The 27403-nt window shown below is 53.7% G+C and overlaps 1 protein-coding gene across 2 annotated transcripts in view; it reads left to right on the forward strand.

Annotated features, from left to right (window-relative positions):
- Positions 1 to 27403, forward strand: part of LOC140396032 (carbonic anhydrase 4-like) — a 261039-nt gene that overhangs the window by 157223 nt on the left and 76413 nt on the right. For both annotated transcript variants that reach the window (XM_072484099.1, XM_072484098.1), the window contains exons 2-4: positions 7989 to 8083; positions 16251 to 16280; positions 23437 to 23604. In XM_072484099.1, the coding sequence (XP_072340200.1) occupies positions 8020 to 8083; positions 16251 to 16280; positions 23437 to 23604 (262 nt within the window). In that variant the 5' untranslated portion in view covers positions 7989 to 8019. The remainder of the gene's footprint in view (positions 1 to 7988; positions 8084 to 16250; positions 16281 to 23436; positions 23605 to 27403) is intronic.

Below are 27403 nucleotides of genomic sequence, written 5' to 3' on the forward strand. Positions count from 1 at the left end.
ACGTTTCTTATCCAGCTGCCACAGTAATGGCGTCTGCCGCCTCTTTCTGCACTGTAAATTCTATGACACTCCCAGATCTCTCCGATTCCAGCCTCGTCAGCATCTTCCAATTCCCATCGCTCTACCCTTTGCAACCGTGCCTTCAATTGCCTTGGGGGGAGGGGGAGGGTCCCTAATCTATTTATCGATCTATCTATCTATCTGTCTCTGTCTATCTATTTATTCACTCTCTTTCTGTCTCTATTTCTATCCCTCTCTCTTCCTGTCTCCTCTCTCCCTTCCCTCTCTCGACTTCTATTTCTCTGTCTCTCTCACTGTCTCTCTCTCCCACTGTCTCTGTCTCTCTCTCTTTCTAGGATAGAGAGAGGATAAAAGAGGAGGAAGACTGAGAGACAGAGAGAGAGAGACAGACCAACAGCGAGACAGACAGAGGGAGAGATAGAGTGAGAGACAGACAGACAGAGAGAGAGATGTGGTGTTGGGTGTTCTGAGGTACAGACGAACCAACACGGTTGTATTTGGTACAACAATGTTTTATTTCAACTTGTTATTTACAGATCTGTCCTGGTACTCAGCACGTGGTGACTCTCTGAGTGTGTTGTTAATCAGGTCCTGTCCTTGTCCTGGTCTCCAGATCTACTGGCCACCAGGTGTCGTGTTTCTTGTCTTATACTGTGTCTGCCCTTGTCTGTGATTGGTTGTGGTGTTGTGTGTGCTGATTTGTCTGTTGGTCTGTGTATCATGATGTGTGTGTTTGAATATCATGACAAGAGAGACAGACTGAGAGCAGGGCCGGGAGTATAAGAGAGTGTGATAAAAAGCGAGACTGAGAGCGGAGCCAGGGTGAAGTAGCTGAAGATGGTTGGGCCTGGAATATTTGATAATTTCAAGCCACTTTACTCCATCAGATAAAACTGAAACAACTGCTCCTGTGACTAATGTAAACTCTGTGGGGCGACTATCATCTTCTAATTTAATACTTGAGTTATTATTTTTTGTCTCGATAACTCCCCCCTGGACACTCATGTGTTTTCCTCTCTGGCTCTTGTTATGGACGCCTGGTCAGATCTCAACAGTGGCTAAGAGGCAGAACCAGAGCCATAACCATTTTAAAGCTTTAAGATGGTGCAGAAAGATCAAATCGTTCCAGGAGTGATAATATAAGAATTTGAGCTTGGTTATTTTATAAACCAACTTTACTAAAAGGAAAGAAAACAATATTTAAACTTTTAAACTTCGACCCTAACAACAACTGATTACGTGCAGTTTCTTAACCTGGACACAATAGTTCCCATTAAACAACACTGTAACAGAACATGCAGCTCTCCTGCCACTTTCACAGATAGACAAAGACAATACTTGCATTTGCGAAGCAGTTTTTCTTCTGGGAGGGACATTCCAAAGTCTGTCTCGGTGGCAACTTTCATGACCTTCTCAGTCGATTTCCAAAGCTTTATTCTCTACCTGTACAAAACAGCATTCCTTCTCTCCCTCTCTCTCTGAGCTCCACCAGCCCCTCAAAAAAGGATTCACTGCTGGATTATCCGGGCTTGAACCCATCAGCGTTATATCTTGGCTGTTTGATTGCTCACTCCCATCTATATAAAAGAACAGGGGCATGCAATTGATATGCAACTGACCTCCCATTGACGGACAAAGAGGCCATCAGTCTCTGGAATGGGCTAATAGCTGGTCAGACAGGAGTGTCCCGAGCGACAATGGATCTGGGGAATCCTGTGTATTCCCACTAATGGGTTTACGTCTGACTGGGACAACGAAACTCAGTCAGGTGTGGACATATCCCTCTGGCTCTTTGGTAGCCGTTTTTCTCCCCCGCCCCCCCCCTCGATCTGTTTAACCTCTAAATCGCCCTGCTACATTGGGGTCTCATTTCTGGACGCAATTTCCAAATATCTCTCTCACGTAACACTCTTCCAGTTATTGGTCATTGGCCCTGATATTTTTCTCTACTCTCCTGCGCGAATCTTGTATTTTCGAGCGGCACACCACTTGAAGATGTCCCAACCTTCACACAGTACGTGTGGTGCTGTGCTCCCCCTGCTGGCCATTCTTTCCCTGCCTGCTCGCCGCAACAGGAGCATTTCAAGGTGGTGCATTTTTCCCCCATGTCGACGGGCTCTTCCCTTCGCTGCGCTTTCTCATTTCTGTCCGACATGCAAGACCATTATTCCAGAAGATCATAAGATTCATCTCCGAGGATCCCACAATTGCAATTTCCTCCTGGCCTAGCCAGGTAATTTATGAGTTAATCCATACATTCACCCAGTTTCCATCTCCTCTTGTTAAATCTTGCTTTTTTGATAATTACATTTATTTGAACACTGTCTCCTGGAGAACTTGTCCATAAGAGCGTAAAACCTCACCGAGTCCCAGTCTTGCCATCTGCAATAGTTCCTACTGCATAGAGCAAAGTACTGACCAGATACTTCTGGTCCTCCTGATGCAAAGCTGAAGCTACCCTGCACCCAAAAATACCTCCTTCTCCGCTTGGACCAGTCTTGAACCCGTTGGGAGCCTTAAGCTCTTCTGAAGCGTTTTGGGAGCGGTAGTTTGGACTCCGTGCTCGTCCGGAGCTCCGGATCTGTTGCAGTCCAGCTTGTAAACTGTAGATGTGTGGCCACTGCTATTCGGACCCCGGCTCTGCGTACCTGCAGAGCCTGACTTCTCAGGCGAGTCTTAGATCAATTTCATTTATGGCCCTTTTCCCCCTCAAGGACCCCTGGGATTTGTCGATTCTGCAGGTCTTTTCACTTGGGAGCTTTTGTTTCCTTGCTCGGTCTTATGCCCGTTCTCCGCTGCCACCATGTACCGTTTGAGTTCTCTAAGGGCGCCTTTAGGGGGTCTGTCTGTTTCCTGAAGAAGGCTACGTTCGACTGGGGGGGGGGGCGGTTGCAAAAGCCGTTCTTTTTTTACGTACAAACCTCTGCATGCCTATGCAAGGTAGTCCTCCTGCCTCCCCCCCAGATCGCCGTTACTTAATCGCGTTGCATTACATCACAGCTACATAGGCGGTCACACCAGTATCAGCTGCTCCTGATGTGAACCCTTGACTCCGCAGTAATGTCACTGGGCTAGTAATTCCGAGGGGTGGAATTTCAGCTCACTGAATGAACTCCGGAATTGTAACGCTAATCTCAGTTACGGTGGTCACGCAGCGATCTATGGTCCTGTCTGGTTGACTGGCAGGTTCTAGTCCCTCCTACTAGTGGAAACATCCTCTCCACGTCCACTCTATCCCGGCCTCTCAATATCCTGTAGGTTTCAATAAGATCCCCCTTCATCCTTCTGAACTCCAACGAGTACAGACCCAGAGTCCTTAACGCTCCTCATTCCCTTCATTCCCAGGATCATTCTTGTGAACCTCCTCTGGACCGTCTCCAAGGCCAGCACATCCTTCCTTAGATACGGGGCCCAAAACTGCTCACAATTCTCTAAATGGAGTCTGACCAGAGCTTTATACAGCCTCAGAAGTACATCCCTGCTCTTGTATTCTAGCCCTCTCGACGTGAATGCTAACATTGCATTTGCCTTCCTAACTGCCGACTGAACCTGCACGTTAACCTTAAGAGAATCGTGAACAAGGACTCCCAAGTCCCTTTGTGCTTCTGATTTCCTAAGCATCTCCCCATTTAGAAAATAGTCTATGCCTCGATTTCTCCTTCCAAAGTGCATAACCTCACACTTTTCCACATTGTATTCCATCTGCCACTTCATTGCCCACTCTCCGAGCCTGTCCAAGTCCTTCTGCAGCCCACCTGCTTCCTCAATACTACCTGTCCCTCTACAGATCTTTGCACCATCTGCAAACTTAGCAACAGAGCCTTCAGTACCTTCTTCCAGATCATTTATGTATATTGTGAAAAGCTGTGGTCCCAGCAGAGACCCCTGAGGCACACCACTAGTCACCGGCTGTCATCCTGAAAAAGACCCCTTTATCCCCCACTCTCTGCCTTCTGCCAGTCAGTCAATCCTCTATCCATGCCAAACATCATTGGCTCTTATTTTATTTAGCAGCCTCCTGTACGGCACCTTGTCAAAGGCCTTCTGGAAATCTAAATAAATCACATGCACTGGTTCTCCTTTGTCTAACTTCCTCGTTACCTTCTCAAAGAACTCTGACAGATTTGTCACACATGACCTCCCCTTGACCAATCCGTGTTGACTCAGTTTATCACACGCTTCTCAGTGCTCCGCAATCTCATCTTTAATAATGGACCCTAAAATTTTACCAACAGCAGAAGTCAATTGTATTAAGTGTTACCCTCCCACCGACCAGCCCCTCTGTCACCTGTCTGTCTCCTGTCACTGTGATAACCACCCTTTACTCACGCTCTCTGCTGTCCAGTCGGAATGATTTTGTTTATTGTCACGTGTACCGAGGTACAGTGAAAAGTATTTTTCCGCGAGCAGCTCAACAGATTATGAAGTACATGAAAAGAAAATATATAATAGGGCAACACAAGTTACACAATGTAACTACATAACACCGGCATTGGGTGAAGCATACAGGGTGTAGTGTTAATGAGGTCAGTCCATAAGAGGGTCATTTAGGAGTCTGTCATTTAGTGACAGCGGGGAAGAAGCTGTTTTTGAGTCTGTTCGTGCGTGTTCTCAGACTTCTGTATCTCCTGCCCGATGGAAGAAGTTGGAAGAGTGAGTAAGTTGGGTGGGAGGGGTCTTTGATTATGCTGCCCGCTTTCCCCAGGCAGCGGGAGGTGTAGATGGAGTCAATGGATGGGAGGCAGGTTCGTGTGATGGACTGGGTGGTGTTCACGACTCTCTGAAGTTTCTTGCGGTCCTGGGCCGAGCAGTTGCCATACCAGGCTGTGATGCAGCCTGATAGGATGCTTTCTATGGTGCATCTGTAAAAGCTGGTAAGAGTTTAATGTGGACATGCCGAATTTCCTTAGTTTCCTGAGGAAGTTTTGGCGCTGTTGTGCTTTCTTGGTGGTAGCGTCAACGTGGGTGGACCAGGACAGATTTTTGGAGATGTGCACCCCTCGGAATTTGATGCTAACCATCTCCACCTCTGCTCCGTTGATGCTGACAGGGGTGTGTACAGTACTTTGCTTCCTGAAGTCAATGACCAGCTCTTTAGTTTTGCTGGCATTGAGGGAGAACATAGAACATAGAACATAGAAAATACAGCACAGAACAGGCCCTTCGGCCCACGATGTTGTGCCGAACCTTTGTCCTAGATTAATCATAGATTATCATTGAATTTATAGTGCAGAAGGAGGCCATTCGGCCCTTTGAGTCTGCACCGGCTCTTGGAAAGAGCACCCTACCCAAACTCAACACCTCCACCCAACACCAAGGGCAATTTGGACATTAAGGGCAATTTATCGTTGGCCAATTCACCTAACCCGCACATCTTTGGACTGTGGGAGGAAACCGGAGCACCCGGAGGAAACCCACGCAGACACGGGGAGGACGTGCAGACTCCGCACAGACAGTGACCCAGCGGGGAATCGAACCTGGGACCCTGGAGCTGTGAAGCAATTGTGCTATCCACAATGCTACCGTGCTGCCCTTGAGAACAAATAAATCTACACTATATCATTTTACCGTAATCCATGTACCTATCCAATAGCTGCTTGAAGGTCCCTAATGTTTTCGACTCAACTACTTCCACAGGCAGTGCATTCCATGCCCCCACTACTCTCTGGGTAAAGAACCTACCTCTGATAGCCCTCCTATATCTTCCACCTTTCACCTTAAATTTATATCCCCTTGTAATGGTTTGTTCCACCCGGGGAAAAAGTCTCTGACTGTCTACTCTATCTATTCCCTTGATCATCTTATAAACCTCTATCAAGTCGCCCCTCATCCTTCTCCGTTCTAATGAGAAAAGGCCTAGCACCCTCAACCTTTCCTCGTAAGACCTACTCTCCATTCCTGGTAACATCCTGGTAAATCTTCTTTGCACCTTTTCCAAAGCTTCCACATCCTTCCTAAAATGAGGTGACCAAAACTGTACACAGTACTCCAAATGCGGCCTTACCAAAGTTTTGTACAGCTGCATCATCACCTCACGGCTCTTAAATTCAATCCCTCTGTTAATGAACGCGAGCACACCACAGGCCTTCTTCACAGCTCTATCCACTTGGGTGGCAACTTTCAAAGATGTATGAACATAGACCCCAAGATCTCTCTGCCCCTCCACATTGCCAAGAACTCTACCGTTAACCCTGTATTCCGCATTCATATTTGTCCTTCCAAAATGGACAACCTCACACTTTTCAGGGTTAAACTCCATCTGCCACTTCTCAGCCCAGCTCTGCATCCTATCTATGTCTCTTTGCAGCCGACAACAGCCCTCCTTACTATCCACAACTCCACCAATCTTCGTATTGTCTGCAAATTTACTGACCCACCCTTCAACTCCCTCATCCAAGTCATTAATGAAAATCACAAACAGCAGAGGACCCAGAACTGATCCCTGCGGTACGCCACTGGTAACTGGGATCCAGGCTGAATATTTGCCATCCACCACCACTCTCTGACTTCTATCGGTTAGCCAGTTCGTTATCCAACTGGCCAAATTTCCCACTATCCCATGCCTCCTTACTTTCTGCATAAGCCTACCATGGGGAACTTTATCAAATGCCTTACTAAAATCCATGTACACTACATCCACTGCTTTACCTTCATCCACATGCTTGGTCACCTCCTCAAAGAATTCAATAAGATTTGTAAGGCAAGACCTACCCCTCACAAATCCATGCTGACTATCCCTAATCAAGCAGTGTCTTTCCAGATGCTCAGAAATCCTATCCTTCAGTACCCTTTCCATTACTTTGCCTACCACCGAAGTAAGACTAACTGGCCTGTAATTCCCAGGGTTATCCCTAGTTCCTTTTTTGAACAGGGGCACGACATTCGCCACTCTCCAATCCCCTGGTACCACCCCTGTTGACATTGAGGACGAAAAGATCATTGCCAACGGCTCTGCAATTTCATCTCTTGCTTCCCATAGAATCCTTGGATATATCCCGTCAGGCCCGGGGGACTTGTCTATCCTCAAGTTTTTCATTGTTGTCGCTGCACCACTCCATTAGGTTCTCTATCTCCCTCCTCTATTCTGACTGGTCGTTATTTGAGATCCGGCCCACTCTGGTCGTATCGTCAGCAAACTTGTAGATGGAGTTGGAACCAAGTTTTGCCACGCAGTCGTGTGTGTACAGGGAGTAGAGTAGGGGGCTAAGTACGCAGCCTTGCGGGGCGCCGGTATTGAGGACTAATGTGGAGGAGGTGTTGTTGTTCATTCTTACTGATTGTGGTCTATGGGTCAGAAAATCGAGGATCCAGTTGCAGAGTGAGGAGCCAAGTCCTAGGTTTTGGAGCTTTGATATGAGCTTGGCTGGGATTATGGTGTTGAAGGCGGAGCTGTCGTCAATAAAAGGAGTCTGATACAGGAGTCCTTGTTTTCGCGATGCTCTAGGGATGAGTGTAGGGCCAGGGAAATGGTATCTGATGTGGACCGGTTGCGGCGGTATGCGAATTGGATCAAGGCGTTCTGGGAGTATGGAGGTGATGTGCTTCATGATCAACCTCTCGAAGCACTTCATTACGACTGAAGTCAGGGCCACCGGACGGTAGTCATTGAGGCACGTTGCCTGGTTCTTCTTTGGTACCGGTATGACGGTGGTCTTCTTGAAGCAGGTGGGGCCCTCGGAGTGGAGGAGGGACAGGTTAAAGGTGCCTGCGAACACATCTGCCAGCTGGGCCGTGTAGGCTCTTAGTGCACGACCAGGGATCCCGTTCACAATTCATTTTTCGCCCGTTAGCCCCGACTCCACGTTTTTCCAGCCCTTCTGCATTGGTTGGCTATCGAAACTGTTGTGAAAGATCTAGATAAATTCCATCTACCGCATCGCCCTGTTCTACCCTCTTGCGGTCGCCCTCCCTGGTCAAGTACTTTGAGGGCCCGAAACTCATGTGATTGCCTTCTGTTTGTCCTCCAGAGGTTCTACCCAGAGGAATCCTGCACTAGGAATGGACGTTGTGAAGCTCTTGGTTGTCCTGGGGCTCGGCATCACGCAGGTCGAGCCCGATACAGGTGTGTATCTCATGAGACATTGAGAACCGTTCCCTCTCCTGGCACCAGAGGGCGCCACAAAGTGGTTGCGGCCCGGGAAACAGGCATCCGTTCCACCTGCTCCCTGGCAACGTTCCGGCTCGACATGCTGATCTTCCACCACCCCCTTCCTTCCCGTCCTTCTCCTCTCCCATTTTCCCTCATGTGACTATCCACTCCCCCCCCCCCCCCCCCCCCCCCCAAAGCAGTTTGATACGATTCACCTCAATCACGTATGTGGGAGCGAGGGAGAGACAAACACAGAGAGACTGAGAGAGAAAGAGAGAGACAGAGAGAGCGAGGGGCAGAGGGACGGAGATAGAGACAGCGAGAGAGAGAGACAAACAGAGAGAGTACTGAGAGAGAGAGACAGAAAGAGAGAGACGGAAAGAGAGAGACACACACACAGAGTGACAGAGGGAGAGACAGAAAGAGACAGAAAGAGGGAGAGATGGGAGTCAGAGAGAGGGAGACCGTGATAGAGAAAGTGAGACAAAGAGAGAGAGACAGAGAGGGAGACAGACAGAGAGACAGCCAGACAGAAAGAGCGCGAGAGAGACGCACACACACACAGACAGAGAGTGACAGAGACAAAGAGAGAGAGAGACTGAGAGAGAGAGACTGAGAGACAGAGAGAGAGAGAGACAGAGTGAGGCAGAGAGAGAGAGAGAGACAGAGACTGAGTGACTGAGAGAGGGAGAGAGACAGATAGACAGACAGACAGAAAGAGAAAGAGAGAGTGGCAGAGAGAGAGAGAAAGAGCGAGATACAAAGAGACAGAGAGAGAACAAAAGAGTGAGACAGAGAGGGAGTGAGACACAGAGAGTGACAGAGGGAGAGACAGAGAGAGTCAGAGACAGACAGGAGTCAGAGAGAGAGATTGACGAGAGTGGTTTCAGAGCAGCGGGAAGGTCAGTGATGGGGAGATTGGAGACGTTGAGGACTGTCCTCCATGGGGATGGGAAGGAGGAGTGGAGATTTGGGTCGAGGGTTTGAAATCAGTTTGGTGGGGAGACTGGGCCAGAGTCAAGAGGAAGCAGCTTCCTGGACCAGGAGGGATAGGACGGGACGAATGGCCGCTTCCGAGAGCGGCCAACCTCATTCCTCGGCCTTCAGCGGCGGCATTCTCAGCTGACGCGGGGATAACAAGCATGTTGTCTTGGTAACGAGGCGCTGGGGCGGCAGGGAGACAACACACCGTGGGTGAGGGTGACATCTGAATTCCATAATAACAAACGGAGCCAACATTCGGAGCAACGTTCACGAGACACCTGGTAAAAATCCACCCGGGACAGGAAGGAAAGGAGCCCTCCTTCCCTCTCTCCTTCCCTCTCTCCTTCCCTCTCTCCATCCCTCTCTCCTTCCCTCTCTCCATCCCTCTCTCCTTCCCTCTCTCCACCCTCCCCTCTCTCCTTCCCTGTCTCCATCCCTCTCTCCATCCCTCACTCCATCCCACTCTCCATCCCTCTCTCCTTCCCTCTCTCCATCCCTCTCTCCAGCCCTCTCTCCTTACCTCTCTCCATCCCTCTCTCATCCCTCCCTCCTTCCCTGTCTCCATCCCTCTCTCCATCCCTCACTCCATCCCACTCTCCATCCCTCTCTCCTTCCCTCTATCCAGCCCTCTCTCCATCCCACTCTCCTTCCCTCTCTCCATCCCTCTCTCATCCCTCCCTCCTTCCCTCTCTCCATCCCTCTCTCCATCCCTCTTTCCTTCCCTCTCTCCATCCCTCTCTCCATCCCTCTTTCCTTCCCTCTCTCCATCCCTCTCTCCTTCCCCCTCTCCATCACGCACTCCGTCCTTCTCTGCTTCCCTCTCACCATCCCTCCCTCCTTCCCTCTCTCCATCCCTCTCTCCATCCCTCTCTCCATCCCTCACTCCATCCCACTCTCCATCCCTCTCTCCTTCCCTCTCTCGAGCCCTCTCTCCATCCCTCTCTCCATCCCACTCTCCTTCCCTCTCTCCATCCCTCTCTCATCCCTCCCTCCTTCCCTCTCTCCTTCCCTCTCTCCATCCCTCTCTCCATCCCTCTCTCCATCCCTCTCTCCTTCCCCCTCTCCATCACGCTCTCCGTCCTTCTCTGCTTCCCTCTCTCCATCCCTCCATCCCTCTCTCCTTCCCTCTCTCCATCCCTCTCTCCATCTCTCTCTCTATCCCTCTCTCTATCCCTCTCTCTATCCCTCTCTCCTCTCTCCATCCCTCTCTCCTTCCCTCTCTCCTTCCCAATCTCAATCCCTCTCTCCATCCCTCTCTCTATCCCTCTCTCCATCCCTCTCTGCTTCCCTCTCTCCATCCCTCTCTCCTTTCCTCTCTCCTTCCCTCTCTGCTTCCCTCTCCCCGTCCCTCTCTCCGTCCCGCTCTCCAACCCACTCTCCATCCCTCTCCTTCCCGCTCTCCATCCTTCTCGCTATCCCTCTCTCCTTCCCTCTCTCCATCCCCCTCTCCATCCCTCTGTCCTTCCCTCTCTCTATCCCTCTCTCCTTCCCTCTATCCATCTGTCTTTCCTTCCCTCTCTCCATCCCTCTCTCCATTTCGCTCTCAGTCTTCTCACCATCCAGTTCTCCTTCCCTCTCGCCTTCCCTCTATCCATTCCTCTCTCCATCCCTCCCTCCATCCCACCCTCCTTCCCTCTCTCCATCCCTCTCTCCATCCCTCGGTCCGTCACTCGCTCCGTCCCTCGCTCCTTCCCTCTCTCCGTCCCTCTCTCCGTCCCTCTCTCTATCCCTCTCTCTATCCCTCTCTCCTTCCTTCTTTCCATCCCTGTCTCCTTCTCTCTTTCCTTCCCTCTCTCTATCCCTCTCTCCTTCCCTCTCTCCATCCCTCTCTCCTTCCCTCTGTCCATCCCTCCTTCCAGCCCTCCCTCCTTCCCTCTCTATCCCTCTCTCCCTTCTCTCCTTCCCTCTCTCATTCCCTCTCTCCTTCCCTCTCACCTTCCCTCTCTCCTTCCCCCTCTCTATCCCTTTCTCTCACAGTTAATCCCTCTCTGTATCCCTCTCTCTATCCCTCTCTCCTTCTCTCACTCATTCCCTGTCTCCATCCCTCTCTCCTGCCCTCTCTCCAGCCCTCTCTCCAGCCCTCTCCTTCCCCCCTCTATCCCTCTCTCTCCCAGTTAATCCCCTCTCTCTCCCCCTCTCTATCCCTCTCTCCCCCTCTCTATCCCTCTCTCCCATCTCTCTCCTCTCTCCCCCATCTCTCCCCTCTCTCTCCCTCTCTACCCCAGTCTCTCCCCTCTCTCTATCCCTCTCTCTCTCTATCCCTCCCTCCCCAGTCTCTCCCCTCGCTCTCCCCTCTTCCTCCTCTCTCTCTATCCATCTCTCTATCCCTCTCTCTGTCTCTCTCTCTCCCTGTCTCTCCCCTCTCTCTCCTTCTCTCTATCCCTCTCTCCCCCAGTTTCTCCCACTCTGTCCCTCTCTTCCCCAGTCTCTCCCTCTCTCTATCCCTCTCTCCCCCAGTCTCTTCCTCTCTCTCCTCCAGTCTCTCCCCCTCTATCCCTCTCTCCCCCAGTCTCTCCCTCTCTCTATCCCTCTCTCCCCTCTCTCTCCCTCTCTCTATCCCTCTCTCCCCCAGTCTCTCCCTCTCTCTATCCCTCTCTCCCCCAGTCTCTCCCTCTCTCTGTCCCTCTCTCCCCTTCTCTCTATCCCTCTCTCCCCTTCTCTCTATCCCTCTCTTCCCCAGTGATGCACGATCAATTGCACAGAGACGAGAGTTGAATACAACTGAGGCTTTATTACTCTAAGATGTGTGGCCTCCTGCAGCAGCTGGCGAAATGGCTGCTGTATGGGGAGCACACATAGTTATACTCTGCCTACTGGGCGGGGCCAGCAGGCAGGGACTACCCCCGTACCTGTAGTACAGGGTCTTCCCACACCTCTTCTAATATGTGATTACCACATTCAACCCCTGTTAAAATTGAGTCCGGCAGGGGTGGTGGAGAACTATATACAGAACAAGTTTTAATATATGGAAGCAAAAAAAATTTGGAGTCCATGGTTCCTTAACAGTCCCGAACAAGTTACAGGTTTAGCCGGTCCAGGGCCTTGATGTGCCGTTGGGAGCGACGCAGTGGTGGCGGCGATTCCGGTGTTGGTCTGGTCCTCGGTGACTCCGGGAGCGTTCCGGAATCCTCCTCATCCTCTGGCATGGGCAGGGGGAGGACTGATGGTCCCAGGGGGGGGTTGCTGCTGGGTGTGCCGGGGGAGGGGAGGGTGGCGCCGGGCCGGAGGGATGTGTGTGTGGGGAACCTGCTGGTGTCAGGTCCCTGAGGGAGACGGTATCCTGGCGGCCGTCGGGGTACGCTACGTAGGCACACTGGGGGTTAGCGTGGAGCAACTGCACACTTTCAACCAACGGGTCCGCCTTGTGGAGTCGGACGTGCTTACGGAGGAGTACGGGTCCTGGAGCTGCGAGCCCATTCGGGAGTGACACCCCGGATGTGGACTTCCTGGGGAAGGCGAAGAGATGTTCATGGGGTGTGTCATTAGTCGCAGGGGATAGGAGCGACCGAATGGAGTGCAGTGCGTCGGAGAGGACCTCCTGCCAGCGGGAGGCCGGGAGATTTCTGGACCGTAGGGCCAGCTGGACGGCCCTCCATACCGTCCCGCTCTCCCTCTCCACCTGCCCGTTTCCCCGGGGGTTACAGCTGGTCGTCCTGCTGGAGGCGATACCCCTGCTGAGCAGGAACTGACGCAGCTCATCGCTCATGAATGAGGATCCCCTGTCACTGTGGATGTAGGCGGGGAAGCCGAACAGAGCGAAGGTGGTGTTGAGGGCTTTGATGACGGTGGCAGACGTCATGTCGGGGCATGGGATGGCGAAGGGAATCGGGAGTATTCATCGATCACACTGAGGAAATACGTGTTACGGTCGGAGGAGGGGAGGGGGCCCTTTGAAATCCATGCTGAGGCGTTCAAAGGGGCGGGAGGCCTTCACCAGGCGCGCGCGGTCCGGCCGGTAGAAGTGCGGTTTGCACTCCGCACAGGCCTGGCAGTCCCTGGTGATTGTCCGTACTTCCTCGACGGAGTAGGGCAGATTGCGGCCTTGATGAAGTGGTACAACCGTGTGACTACCGGGTGACAAAGGTTGTCGTGCAGAGTCCGGAGACGGTCCACCTGTGCGCTGGCACATGTACCTCGGGATAGGGCATCGGGGGCTCGTTGAGCTTGCCGGGGCGATACAAAATCTCGTAGTTGTAGGTGGAGAGCTCGATCCTCCACTGCAAGATTTTATCATTTTTGATCTTGCCCCGCTGTGTGTTGTTAAACATGAAGGAACCGACCGTTGGTCAGTGAGGAGAGTGAATCTCCTGCGGGCCAGGTAATGCCTCCAATGCCGCACAGCTTCAACGATAGCCTGGGCTTCCTTTTCGATGGAGGAGTGCCGAATTTCGGAGGCATGAAGGGTGCAGGAAAAGAATGCCCCGGGCCTGCCTGCCTGGTTGAGGGTGGCGGTAAGGGCGACGTCTGATGCGTCGCTCTCCAGTTGAAAGGGCAGCGTCTCGTCGACTGCGTGCATCGCGGCCTTGGCGATGTCGGCCCTAATACGGTTGAAGGCACGTTGAGCCTCGGCCGTCAGGGGGAAAAGAGTGGACAGGATGAGTGGGCGGGCCTTGTCCACATAGTTTGGGACCCACTGAGCGTAGTAGGGAAAGAACCCCAGGCAGCGTTTGAGGGCCTTGGGGCAGTGGGGGAGGGGGAGCTCCATGAGGGGGCGCATGCGATCGGGGTCGGGCCCCAGAACTCCGTTCTGGACCACGTAGCCGAGGATGGCTAAGCAGTTCGTGCTGAACATGCACTTCTCCTTGTTATAGGTGAGGTTTAGGAGAGTGGCGGTGTGGAGAAATTTGGCAAGGTTGGCATCATGGTCCTGCTGATGGTGACACTGTCTAGGTACGGGAAGGTGGCCCGCAGACCGTACCAGCCGACCATCCGGTCCATCTCCCTGTGGAAGACCGAGACCCCGTTGGTGACGCCGAAGGGAACCCTGAGGAAGTGATAGAGGCGGCCGCCTGCCTCGAAGGCAGTGTATGGACGGTCCGCCTTGCGGATGGGGAGCTGGTGGTAGGCGGATTTGAGGTCTAGCGTTGAGAAGACCCGCTCCTGTGCAATCTGATTGACCATATCAGATACGCGTGGGAGGGGGTACGCGTCGAGCTGCGTGTACCGATTGATGGTCTGGCTGTAGTCCACGACCATTCTGTGTTTCTCCCCAGTTTTAACCACTACCACTTGGGCTCTCCAGGGGCTGTTGCTGGCCTCGATGACGCCTTCCCGAAGCAGCTGCTGGACCTCGGACCTGATGAAGGTCCTGTCCTGGGCGCTGTACCGTCTGCTCCTGGTGGCGACGGGTTTGCAATCCGGGGTTAGGTTTGCGAATAGGGAAGGAGGATCGACCTTTAGGGTCGCGAGGCCGCACACAGTGAGGGGTGGTAAGGGCCCGCCGAATTTCAGGGTTAGGCTCTGGAGGTTACACTGGAAGTCCAGGCCGAGGATTAGGGCAGCGCAGAGGTTGGGGAGGACGTAGAGACGGAAGCCGCTGAATTCTGCGCCCTGGACCGTGAATGTGACCGTACAGTACCCCCGGATCGCCACGGAGTGGGACCCGGAGGACAGGGAGAATCTCTGATTGGTGGGGTGTACCGCGAGGGAGCAGCGCCTTACCGGATCAGGATGGATGAAGCTTTCGGTGCTCCCGGAGTCCAGCAGACAGGAGATCCCGTGCCCATCGATCATCATGCTAGTCGAGGCGGTGGCTAGATCGTGCGGGCGAGACTGGTCAATTGTGACCGAGGCGAGTCGCGGCCGGTCGTCGCTGGTGTCGGGCGATGGGGTGCCCGGGGGGGGCACGGGCCCTGGAACAATGGTGGTGCCCATGTGCCATGGGGGAGACAAGATGGCGGCGCCTGAAGATCCTGAGGTGGGCAAGATGGCGGCGCCCACGGGCCGCACGTGGTCCGAGGTGAGGAAGATGCCGCCGCCCACTGGCCGTATGTGGGGGGGGGTCGGGGCGATCGCGGCGACTGAGCGGGCCTGGCACACCGTGGCGAAGTGCCCCTTCTTGCCGCAGGCCTTGCAAAGGGCGCTGCGGGCCGGGCAGCGTTGGCGGGGGGGTTTTGCTGCCCACAGAAGTAACCATCTGGGGCCCCCGGGGTTGGCTGGCTGGCGCGTGGCACAGGTGTGGGATTGGCTGAATGGGGTCCCCGGTGGGGCGGCCGTCTGCGGACTCCACGATGCGTAGGAGGAGTGGGCTGCGCGGCTGGGGGTGTAGGCCTGGATATTGCGCGAGGCGATTGTCATCGATGGCGCCAGCTTTTTGGTTTCCGTGAGATCGAGCATGGCCCCCTCTAAAAGTCGCTGGCGGATGTGGTCTGACCCTATCACCGTGACAAAACGCATGAGGAGGTTTGAATGTTGCGTGGCCGTGACAGCCTGACAGTCACAGTCTCTGACCAGGCGAATTAAAGCACGCCAGAAATCTTCTACGGACTCACCAGGGAGTTGACTGCGAGTAGAGAGTACGTGTCTGGCGAAGAGCGTGTTCGTCCGCTGGGCGTAGTTCTCTTTCAGTAGCGCCAAGGTTTCATCATAGGTCGGCGCGTCCTGGATAAGCGGAAAGACGTTGGAGCTCAGGCGCGAGTAGAGGATCTGGATCTTCTGAGCTTCCGGGATTGGGTCTGGTGCAGACCTGATGGAAGCTTCGAAACAAGCTAGCCAGTGCTGAAAGTCCTTTTTGGCGTCGCTTGATTGCGGATCCAGCTGCAGGCGATCCGGTTTGATACGGAGGTCCATCTTCTGAAAATCTTAGAGCAATAAATTGATGCACGATCAATTGCACAGAGACGAGAGTTGAATACAACTGAGGCTTTATTGCTCTAAGATGTGTGGCCTCCCACAGCAGCTGGCGAAATGGCTGCTGTATGGGGAGCACACATATTTATACTCCGCCTACTGGGCAGAGCCAGCAGGCAGGGACTACCCCCGTACGTGTAGTACAGGGTCTTACCACACATCTCCTAATATATACAACAGTGGTGATTACCACACCGAGTCTCTCCCTCTCTATATCCCTCTCTTCCAGCTCTCTATCCTTCGTTATACAGTGAGTCCCGTCCCTTCACAATGTGAATAATTTCTTTGTTTTAATCTTTCATTACAGGAAACTTCTGTTACTACAAGGCGACATGCGGTAAGACAGACTTCATCTGATTGCAAAAATATATATTTATCAGATACACTGTCTTGTGTGTCACATTGCGTTAGATAGACTGTCCTTTCCCCCTCTGGGACCAGGTGCCACAGTGTGTTAGATACACTGTCCTTTCCCCCTCTGGGACAGTGTCACAGTGTGTTAGATACACTGTCCTTTCCCCCTCTGGGACAGTGTCACAGTGTGTTAGATACACTGTCCTTTCCCCCTCTGGGACCAACTGTCACAGTGTGTTAGATACACTGTCCTTTCCCCCTCTGGGACCAGGTGCCACAGTGTGTTAGATACACTGTCCTTTCCACCTCTGGGACCAACTGTCACAGTGTGTTAGATACAGTGTCCTTTCTCCCTCTGGGACAGTGTCAAAGTGTGTTAGATACACTGTCCTATCCCCTCTGGGACAGGGTGTCACAGTGTGTTAGATACACTGTCCTTTCCCCCTTAGGGACAGTGTCACAGTGTGTTAGATACACTGTCCTTTCCCCCTCTGGGACAGTGTCACAGTGTGTTAGATACACTGTCCTTTCCCCCTCTGGGACCGGGTGTCACAGTGTGTTAGATACACTGTCCTTTCCCCCTCTGGGACAGTGTCACAGTGTGTTAGATACACTGTCCTTTCCCCCTCTGGGACAGGGTGTCACAGTGTGTTAGATACACTGTCCTTTCCCCCTTAGGGACAGTGTCACAGTGTGTTAGATACACTGTCCTTTCCCCCTCTGGGACTGGGTTTCACAGTGTGTTAGATACACTGTCCTTTCCCCCTCTGGGACCGGGTGTCACAGTGTGTTAGATACACTGTCCTTTCCCCCTCTGGGACAGTGTCACAGTGTGTTAGATACACTGTCCTTTCCCCCTCTGGGACCGGGTGTCACAGTGTGTCAGATACACTGTCCTTTCCCCCTCTGGGACAGTGTCACAGTGTGTTAGATACACAGTCCTTTCCCCCTCTGGGACAGGGTGTCACAGTGTGTTAGATACACTGTCCTTTCCCCCTCTGGGACAGTGCCACAGTGTGTTAGATACACTGTCCTTTCCCGCTCTTGGACAGTGTCACAGTGTGTTAGATACACTGTCCTTTCCCCCTCTGGGCAGTGTCACAGTGCGTTAGATACACTGTCCTTTCCCCCTCTGGGACAGTGTCACAGTGTGTTAGATACACTGTCCTTTCCCCCTTTGGGACAATGCCACAGTGTGTTAGATACACTGTCCTTTCCCCCTCTGGGACCGGGTGTCACAGTGTGTTAGATACACTGTCCTTTCCCCCTCTGGGACAGTGTCACAGTGTGTTAGATACACTGTCCTTTCCCCCTCTGGGACAGTGTCACAGTGTGTTAGATACACTGTCCTTTCCCCCTCTGGGACCGGGTGTCACAGTGTGTTAGATACACTGTCCTTTCCCCCTCTGGGACTGGGTGTCACAGTGTGTTAGATATACTGTCCTTTCCCCCTCTGGGACAGTGTCACAGTGTGTTAGATACACTGTCCTTTCCCCCTCTGGGACTGGGTGTCACAGTGTGTTAGATACACTGTCCTTTCCCCCTCTGGGACCGGGTGTCACAGTGTGTTAGATACACTGTCCTTTCCCCCTCTGGGACAGTGTCACAGTGTGTTAGATACAATGTCCTTTCCCCCTCTGGGACAGTGTCACAGTGTGTTAGATACACTGTCCTTTCCCCCTCTGGGACAGTGTAACAGTGTGTTAGATACAATGTCCTTTCCACCTCTGGGACAGTGTCACAGTGTGTTAGATACACTGTCCTTTCCCCCTCTGGGACAGTGTCACAGTGTGTTAGATACACTGTCCTTTCCCCCTCTGGGACCGGGTGTCACAGTGTGTCAGATACACTGACCTATCCCCCTCTGGGACAGTGTCGCAGTGTGTTAGATACACTGTCCTTTCCCCCTCTGGGACAGTGTCACAGTGTGTTAGATACAATGTCCTTTCCCCCTCTGGGACAGTGTCACAGTGTGTGAGATACACAGTATTTTCCCCCTCTGGGACGGCTGTCACAGCGTGTTAGATACACTGTCCTTTTCCCCTCTGGGACCTGGTGTCACAGTGTGTTAGATACACTGTCCTTTCCCCCTCTGGGACGGCTGTCACAGCGTGTTAGATACACTGTCCTTTTCCCCTCTGGGACCTGGTGTCACAGTGTGTTAGATACACTGTCCTTTCCCCCTCTGGGACAGGGTGTCACAGTGTGTTAGATACACTGTCCTTTCCCCCTCTGGGACGGCTGTCACAGCGTGTTAGATACACTGTCCTTTCCCCCTCTGGGACCGGGTGTCACAGTGTGTCAGATACACTGACCTTTCCCCCTCTGGGACAGTGTCGCAGTGTGTTAGATACACTGTCCTTTCCCCCTCTGGGACAGTGTCACAGTGTGTTAGATACACTGTCCTTTCCCCCTCTGGGACTGGGTTTCACAGTGTGTTAGATACACTGTCCTTTCGCCCTCTGGGACCGGGTGTCACAGTGTGTTAGATACACTGTCCTTTCCCCCTCTGGGACCGGGTGTCACAGTGTGTTAGATACACTGTCCTTTCCCCCTCTGGGACAGTGTCACAGTGTGTTAGATACACTGTCCCCCTCTGGGCAGTGTCACAGTGTGTTAGATACACTGTCCTTTCCCCCTCTGGGACAGTGTCACAGTGTGTTAGATACACTGTCCTTTCCCTCTCTGGGACCAGGTGTCACAGTGTGTTAGATACACTGTCCTTTCCCCCTCTGGGACAGTGTCACAGTGTGTTAGATACACTGTCCTTTCCCCCTTTGGGACAATGTCACAGTGTGTTAGATACACTGTCCTTTCCCCCTCTGGGACAGTGTCACAGTGTGTTAGATACACTGTCCTTTCCCCCTCTGGGCAGTGTCACAGTGTGTTAGATACACTGTCCTTTCCCCCTCTGGGACAGTGTCACAGTGTGTTAGATACAATGTCCTTTCCCCCTCTGGGACAGTGTCACAGTGTGTTAGATACACTGTCCTTTCCCCCTCTGGGACAGTGTCACAGTGTGTTAGATACACTGTCCTTTCCCCCTCTGGGCAGTCTCACAGTGTGTCAGATACACTGTCCTTTCCCCCTCTGGGACAGTGTCACAGTGTGTTGGATACACTGTCCTTTCCCCCTCTGGGACAGTGTCACAGTGTGTTAGATACACTGTCCTTTACCCCTCTGGGACAGTGTCACAGTGTGTCAGATACACTGTCCTTTCCCCCTCTGGGACAGTGTCACAGTGTGTTAGATACACTGTCCTTTCCCCCTCTGGGCAGTGTCACAGTGTGTTAGATACACTGTCCTTTCCCCCTCTTGGACAGTGTCACAGTGTGTCAGATACACTGTCCTTTCCCCCTCTGGGACACTGTTACAGTGTGTTAGATACACTGTCCTTTCCCCCTCTGGGCAGTGTCACAGTGTGTTAGATACACTGTCCTTTCCCCCTCTTGGACAGTGTCACTGTGTGTTAGATACACTGTCCTTTCCCCCTCTGGGACTGGGTGTCACAGTGTGTTAGATACACTGTCCTTTCCCCCTCTGGGACAGTGTCACAGTGTGTTAGATACACTGTCCTTTCCCCCTCTGGGACCAACTGTCACAGTGTGTTAGATACACTGTCCTTTCCCCCTCTGGGACAGCTGTCACAGTGTGTTAGATACACTGTCCTTCCCCCCTCTGGGACTGGGTGTCACAGTGTGTTAGATACACTGTCCTTTCCCCCTCTGGGACCGGGTGTCACAGTGTGTTAGATACACTGTCCTTTCCCCCTCTGGGACAGTGTCACAGTGTGTTAGATACACTGTCCTTTCCCCCTCTGGGACCGGGTGTCACAGTGTGTCAGATACACTGTCCTTTCCCCCTCTGGGACAGTGTCACAGTGTGTTAGATACACAGTCCTTTCCCCCTCTGGGACAGGGTGTCACAGTGTGTTAGATACACTGTCCTTTCCCCCTCTGGGACAGTGCCACAGTGTGTTAGATACACTGTCCTTTCCCGCTCTTGGACAGTGTCACAGTGTGTTAGATACACTGTCCTTTCCCCCTCTGGGCAGTGTCACAGTGCGTTAGATACACTGTCCTTTCCCCCTCTGGGACAGTGTCACAGTGTGTTAGATACACTGTCCTTTCCCCCTTTGGGACAATGCCACAGTGTGTTAGATACACTGTCCTTTCCCCCTCTGGGACCGGGTGTCACAGTGTGTTAGATACACTGTCCTTTCCCCCTCTGGGACAGTGTCACAGTGTGTTAGATACACTGTCCTTTCCCCCTCTGGGACAGTGTCACAGTGTGTTAGATACACTGTCCTTTCCCCCTCTGGGACCGGGTGTCACAGTGTGTTAGATACACTGTCCTTTCCCCCTCTGGGACTGGGGGTCACAGTGTGTTAGATATACTGTCCTTTCCCCCTCTGGGACAGTGTCACAGTGTGTTAGATACACTGTCCTTTCCCCCTCTGGGACTGGGTGTCACAGTGTGTTAGATACACTGTCCTTTCCCCCTCTGGGACCGGGTGTCACAGTGTGTTAGATACACTGTCCTTTCCCCCTCTGGGACAGTGTCACAGTGTGTTAGATACAATGTCCTTTCCCCCTCTGGGACAGTGTCACAGTGTGTTAGATACACTGTCCTTTCCCCCTCTGGGACAGTGTAACAGTGTGTTAGATACAATGTCCTTTCCACCTCTGGGACAGTGTCACAGTGTGTTAGATACACTGTCCTTTCCCCCTCTGGGACAGTGTCACAGTGTGTTAGATACACTGTCCTTTCCCCCTCTGGGACCGGGTGTCACAGTGTGTCAGATACACTGACCTATCCCCCTCTGGGACAGTGTCGCAGTGTGTTAGATACACTGTCCTTTCCCCCTCTGGGACAGTGTCACAGTGTGTTAGATACAATGTCCTTTCCCCCTCTGGGACAGTGTCACAGTGTGTGAGATACACAGTATTTTCCCCCTCTGGGACGGCTGTCACAGCGTGTTAGATACACTGTCCTTTTCCCCTCTGGGACCTGGTGTCACAGTGTGTTAGATACACTGTCCTTTCCCCCTCTGGGACGGCTGTCACAGCGTGTTAGATACACTGTCCTTTTCCCCTCTGGGACCTGGTGTCACAGTGTGTTAGATACACTGTCCTTTCCCCCTCTGGGACAGGGTGTCACAGTGTGTTAGATACACTGTCCTTTCCCCCTCTGGGACGGCTGTCACAGCGTGTTAGATACACTGTCCTTTCCCCCTCTGGGACCGGGTGTCACAGTGTGTCAGATACACTGACCTTTCCCCCTCTGGGACAGTGTCGCAGTGTGTTAGATACACTGTCCTTTCCCCCTCTGGGACAGTGTCACAGTGTGTTAGATACACTGTCCTTTCCCCCTCTGGGACTGGGTTTCACAGTGTGTTAGATACACTGTCCTTTCGCCCTCTGGGACCGGGTGTCACAGTGTGTTAGATACACTGTCCTTTCCCCCTCTGGGACCGGGTGTCACAGTGTGTTAGATACACTGTCCTTTCCCCCTCTGGGACAGTGTCACAGTGTGTTAGATACACTGTCCCCCTCTGGGCAGTGTCACAGTGTGTTAGATACACTGTCCTTTCCCCCTCTGGGACAGTGTCACAGTGTGTTAGATACACTGTCCTTTCCCTCTCTGGGACCAGGTGTCACAGTGTGTTAGATACACTGTCCTTTCCCCCTCTGGGACAGTGTCACAGTGTGTTAGATACACTGTCCTTTCCCCCTTTGGGACAATGTCACAGTGTGTTAGATACACTGTCCTTTCCCCCTCTGGGACAGTGTCACAGTGTGTTAGATACACTGTCCTTTCCCCCTCTGGGCAGTGTCACAGTGTGTTAGATACACTGTCCTTTCCCCCTCTGGGACAGTGTCACAGTGTGTTAGATACAATGTCCTTTCCCCCTCTGGGACAGTGTCACAGTGTGTTAGATACACTGTCCTTTCCCCCTCTGGGACAGTGTCACAGTGTGTTAGATACACTGTCCTTTCCCCCTCTGGGCAGTGTCACAGTGTGTCAGATACACTGTCCTTTCCCCCTCTGGGACAGTGTCACAGTGTGTTGGATACACTGTCCTTTCCCCCTCTGGGACAGTGTCACAGTGTGTTAGATACACTGTCCTTTACCCCTCTGGGACAGTGTCACAGTGTGTCAGATACACTGTCCTTTCCCCCTCTGGGACAGTGTCACAGTGTGTTAGATACACTGTCCTTTCCCCCTCTGGGCAGTGTCACAGTGTGTTAGATACACTGTCCTTTCCCCCTCTTGGACAGTGTCACAGTGTGTCAGATACACTGTCCTTTCCCCCTCTGGGACACTGTTACAGTGTGTTAGATACACTGTCCTTTCCCCCTCTGGGCAGTGTCACAGTGTGTTAGATACACTGTCCTTTCCCCCTCTTGGACAGTGTCACTGTGTGTTAGATACACTGTCCTTTCCCCCTCTGGGACTGGGTGTCACAGTGTGTTAGATACACTGTCCTTTCCCCCTCTGGGACAGTGTCACAGTGTGTTAGATACACTGTCCTTTCCCCCTCTGGGACCAACTGTCACAGTGTGTTAGATACACTGTCCTTTCCCCCTCTGGGACAGCTGTCACAGTGTGTTAGATACACTGTCCTTCCCCCCTCTGGGACTGGGTGTCACAGTGTGTTAGATACACTGTCCTTTCCCCCTCTGGGACAGTGTCACAGTGTGTTAGATACACTGTCCTTTCCCCCTCTGGGACGGCTGTCACAGTGTGTTAGATACACTGTCCTTTCCCCCTCTGGGACAGTGTCACAGTGTGTTAGATACACTGTCCTTTCCCCCTCTGGGACAGTGTCACAGTGTGTTAGATACACTGTCCTTTCCCCCTCTGGGACAGTGTCACAGTGTGTTAGATACACTGTCCTTTGCTCACTGGGACAGGATGTCACAGTGAGTTAGATACACTGTCCTTTCCCCCTCTGAGATAGTGTCACAGTGTGTTAGATACACTGTCCTTTCCCCCTCTGGGACAGTGTCACAGTGTGTTCGGGATCTGAGAGAGAGACACCGGTCAGTGTACAGATATCCCCTGAAAGAAAGAAGGAGCTGACTGGGAAATGGGGATTTATGTGTGATTATGTATCTTTATATTTCCTTTTTCAGGTCCCGCTTCCTGGCCTACAACATATCCGACCTGCAATGGCTCCGAACAATCTCCAATTAATATCCAGAAAAGCAAGGCGGTCAGGAATGAGATGCTGGGCCCGTTTCAATTCCACTATTACGATAATCCGCAATTTGTGAAGAAGATTGAACGCACGCCCACCTCAGGTACTCGCAGTAAATAACCTCCATCACAACAAATATTCACCCTCAGTACTGACCCTCTGACAGTGCGGCACTCCCTCAGTACTGACACTCTGACAGTGCGGCACTCCCTCAGTACTGACCCTCTGACAGTGCGGTGCTCCCTCAGTACTAACCCTCTGACAGTGCGGCACTCCCTCAGTACTGACCGTCTGACAGTGCGGAGCTCCCTCAGTACTGACCCTCTGACAGTGCGGCGCTCCCTCAGTACTGACCCTCCGACTGTGCGGCGCTCCCTCAGTACTGACCCTCTGACTGTGCGGCACTCCCTCAGTACTGACCCTCTGACAGTGCGGTGCTCCCTCAGTACTGACCCTCTGACAGTGCGGCACTCCCTCAGTACTGATCTTCAGACAGTGCGGCACTCCCTCAGTATTGACCCTCTGACAGTGCGGCACTCCCTCAGTACTGACCCTCTGACAGTGCGGCACTCCCTCAGTACTGACCCTCTGACAGTGCGGCACTCCCTCAGTACTGACCCTCTGACAGTGCGGCACTCCCTCAGTACTGACGACCCGACAGTGCGGCACTCCCTCAGTACTGATCTTCAGACAGTGCGGCACTCCCTCAGTATTGACCCTCTGACAGTGCGGCACTCCCTCAGTACTGACCCTCTGACAGTGCGGCACTCCCTCAGTACTGACCCTCTGACAGTGCGGCACTCCCTCAGTACTGACCCTCTGACAGTGCGGCACTCCCTCAGTACTGACCCTCTGACAGTGCAGCACTCCCTCAGTACTGACCCTCTGACAGTGCGGCACTCCCTCAGTACTGACCCTCTGACAGTGCGGCGCTCCCTCAGTACTGACCCTCTGACAGTGCAGCACTCCCTCAGTACTGACCCTCTGACAGTGCGCCACTCCCTCAGTACTGACCCTCTGACAGTGCGGCACTCCCTCAGTACTGACCCTCTGACAGTGCGGCGCTCCCTCAGTACTGACCCTCCCACAGTGCGGCACTCCCTCAGTACTGACCGTCTGACAGTGCGGCTCTCCCTCAGTACTGACCCTCTGACAGTGGGGCGCTCCCTCAGTACTGACCCTCTGACAGTGCGGCGCTCCCTCAGTACTGACCCTCTGACAGTGCGGCGCTCCCTCAGTACTGACCCTCTGACAGTGCAGCACTCCCTCAGTACTGACCCTCTGACAGTGCGGCGCTCCCTCAGTACTGACCCTTTGACAGTGCGACGCTCCCTCAGTACTGACCCTCTGACAGTGCGGCACTCCCTCAGTACTGAACCTCTGACAGTGCGGCACTCCCTCAGTACTGACCCTCTGACAGTGCGGCACTCCCTCAGTACTGACCCTCCGACAGTGCGGAGCTCCATCAGTACTGACCCTCTGACAGTGCGGCGCTCCCTCAGTGCTGACCATCTGACAGTGCGGAGCTCCCTCAGTACTAACCCTCTGACAGTGCGGCACTCCCTCAGTACTGACGACCCGACAGTGCGGCACTCCCTCAGTACTGACCGTCTGACAGTGCGGCACTCCCTCAGTACTGACCCTCTGACAGTGCGGCACTCCCTCAGTACTGACCCTCTGACAGTGCGGCACTCCCTCAGTACTGACCTTCTGACAGTGCGGCGCTCCCTCAGTACTGACCCTCTGACAGTGCAGCACTCCCTCAGTACTGACCGTCTGACAGTGCGCCACTCCCTCAGTACTGACCCTCTGACAGTGCAGCACTCCCTCAGTACTGACCCTCTGACAGTGCGACGCTCCCTCAGTACTGACCCTCTGACAGTGCGGCACTCCCTCAGTACTGACCCTCTGACAGTGCGGCGCTCCCTCAGTACTGACCCTCCCACAGTGCGGCACTCCCTCAGTACTGACCGTCTGACAGTGCGCCGCTCCCTCAGTACTGACCCTCTGACAGTGCGGCTCTCCCTCAGTACTGACCCTCTGACAGTGCGGCACTCCCTCAGTACTGACCGTCTGACAGTGCGGCACTCCCTCAGTACTGACCCTCTGACAGTGCGGCTCTCCCTCAGTACTGACCCTCTGACAGTGCGGCGCTCCCTCAGTACTGACCCTCTGACAGTGCGGCGCTCCCTCAGTACTGACCCTCTGACAGTGCGGCGCTCCCTCAGTACTGACCCTCCGACAGTGCGGCGTTCCCTCAGTACTGACCCTCTGACAGTGCGGCGCTCCCTCAGTACTGACCCTCTGACAGTGCGGCACTCCCTCAGTACTGACCCTCTGACAGTGCGGCACTCCATCAGTACTGACGACCCGACAGTGCGGCACTCCCTCAGTACTGACCCTCCGACAGTGTGGCACTCCCTCTGTACTGACCGTCTGACAGTGCGCCACTCCCTCAATACTGACCCTCTGACAGTGCAGCACTCCCTCAGTACTGACCCTCTGACAGTGCGACGCTCCCTCAGTACTGACCCTCTGACAGTGCGGCACTCCCTCAGTACTGACCCTCTGACAGTGCGGCGCTCCCTCAGTACTGACCCTCCCACAGTGCGGCACTCCCTCAGTACTGACCGTCTGACAGTGCGGCGCTCCCTCAGTACTGACCCTCTGACAGTGCGGCTCTCCCTCAGTACTGACCCTCTGACAGTGCGGTACTCCCTCAGTACTGACCCTCTGACAGTGCGGCGCTCCCTCAGTACTGACCCTCTGACAGTGCGGCGCTCCCTCAGTACTGACCCTCTGACAGTGCGGCGCTCCCTCAGTACTGACCCTCCGACAGTGCGGCGCTCCCTCAGTACTTACCCTCCGACAGTGCGGCACTCCATCAGTACTGACCCTCCGACAGTGCGGCGCTCCCTCAGTACTTACCCTCCGACAGTGCGGCGCTCCCTCAGTACTGACCCTCTGACAGTGCGGCACTCCCTCAGTACTGACCCTCTGACAGTGCGGCGCTCCCTCAGTACTGACCCTCCAACAGGGCGGCGACCCCTCGCACTGACCCTCTGACAGTGCGGCACTCCCTCAGTACTGACCCTCTGACAGTGCGGCGCTCCCTCAGCACTGACCCTCTGACAGTGCGGCACTCCCTCAGTACTGACCCTCTGACAGTGCGGCGCCCCCTCGCACTGACCCTCTGACAGTGCGGCACTCCCTCAGTACTGACCCTCTGACAGTGCGGCGCCCCCTCGCACTGACCCTCTGACAGTGCGGCACTCCCTCAGCACTGACCCTCTGACAGTGCGGCACTCCCTCAGTACTGACCCTCTGACAGTGCGGCGCTCCCTCAGTACTGACCCTCTGACAGTGCGGCACTCCCTCTGTACTGACCCTCTGACAGTGCGGCGCTCCCTCAGTACTGACCCTCTGACAGTGCGGCGCTCCCTCAGTACTGACCCTCTGACAGTGCGACACTCCCTCAGTACTGACCCTCTGACAGTGCGGCGCTCCCTCGCACTGACCCTCTGACAGTGCTGCACTCCCTCAGTACTGACCCTCCCACAGTCCGGTGCTCCCTCAGTACTGACCCTCTGACAGTGCGGCACCCCCTCAGTACTGACCCTCTGACAGTGCAGCACTCCCTCAGTACTGACCCTCTGACAGTGCGGCGCTCCCTCAGTACTGACCCTCTGACAGTGCGGCTCTCCCTCAGCACTGACCCTCTGACAGTGCGGCGCTCCCTCAGTACTGATTCTCTGACAGTGCGGCACCCCCTCAGTACTGACCCTCTGACAGTGCAGCACTCCCTCAGTACTGACCCTCTGACAGTGCAGCACTCCCTCAGCACTGACCCTCTGACAGTGCAGCACTCCCTCAGCACTGACCCTCTGACAGTGCGGCACTCC

Source organism: Scyliorhinus torazame, chromosome 19 (assembly GCF_047496885.1).
Source record: "Scyliorhinus torazame isolate Kashiwa2021f chromosome 19, sScyTor2.1, whole genome shotgun sequence".
NCBI lineage: Eukaryota > Metazoa > Chordata > Chondrichthyes > Carcharhiniformes > Scyliorhinidae > Scyliorhinus > Scyliorhinus torazame.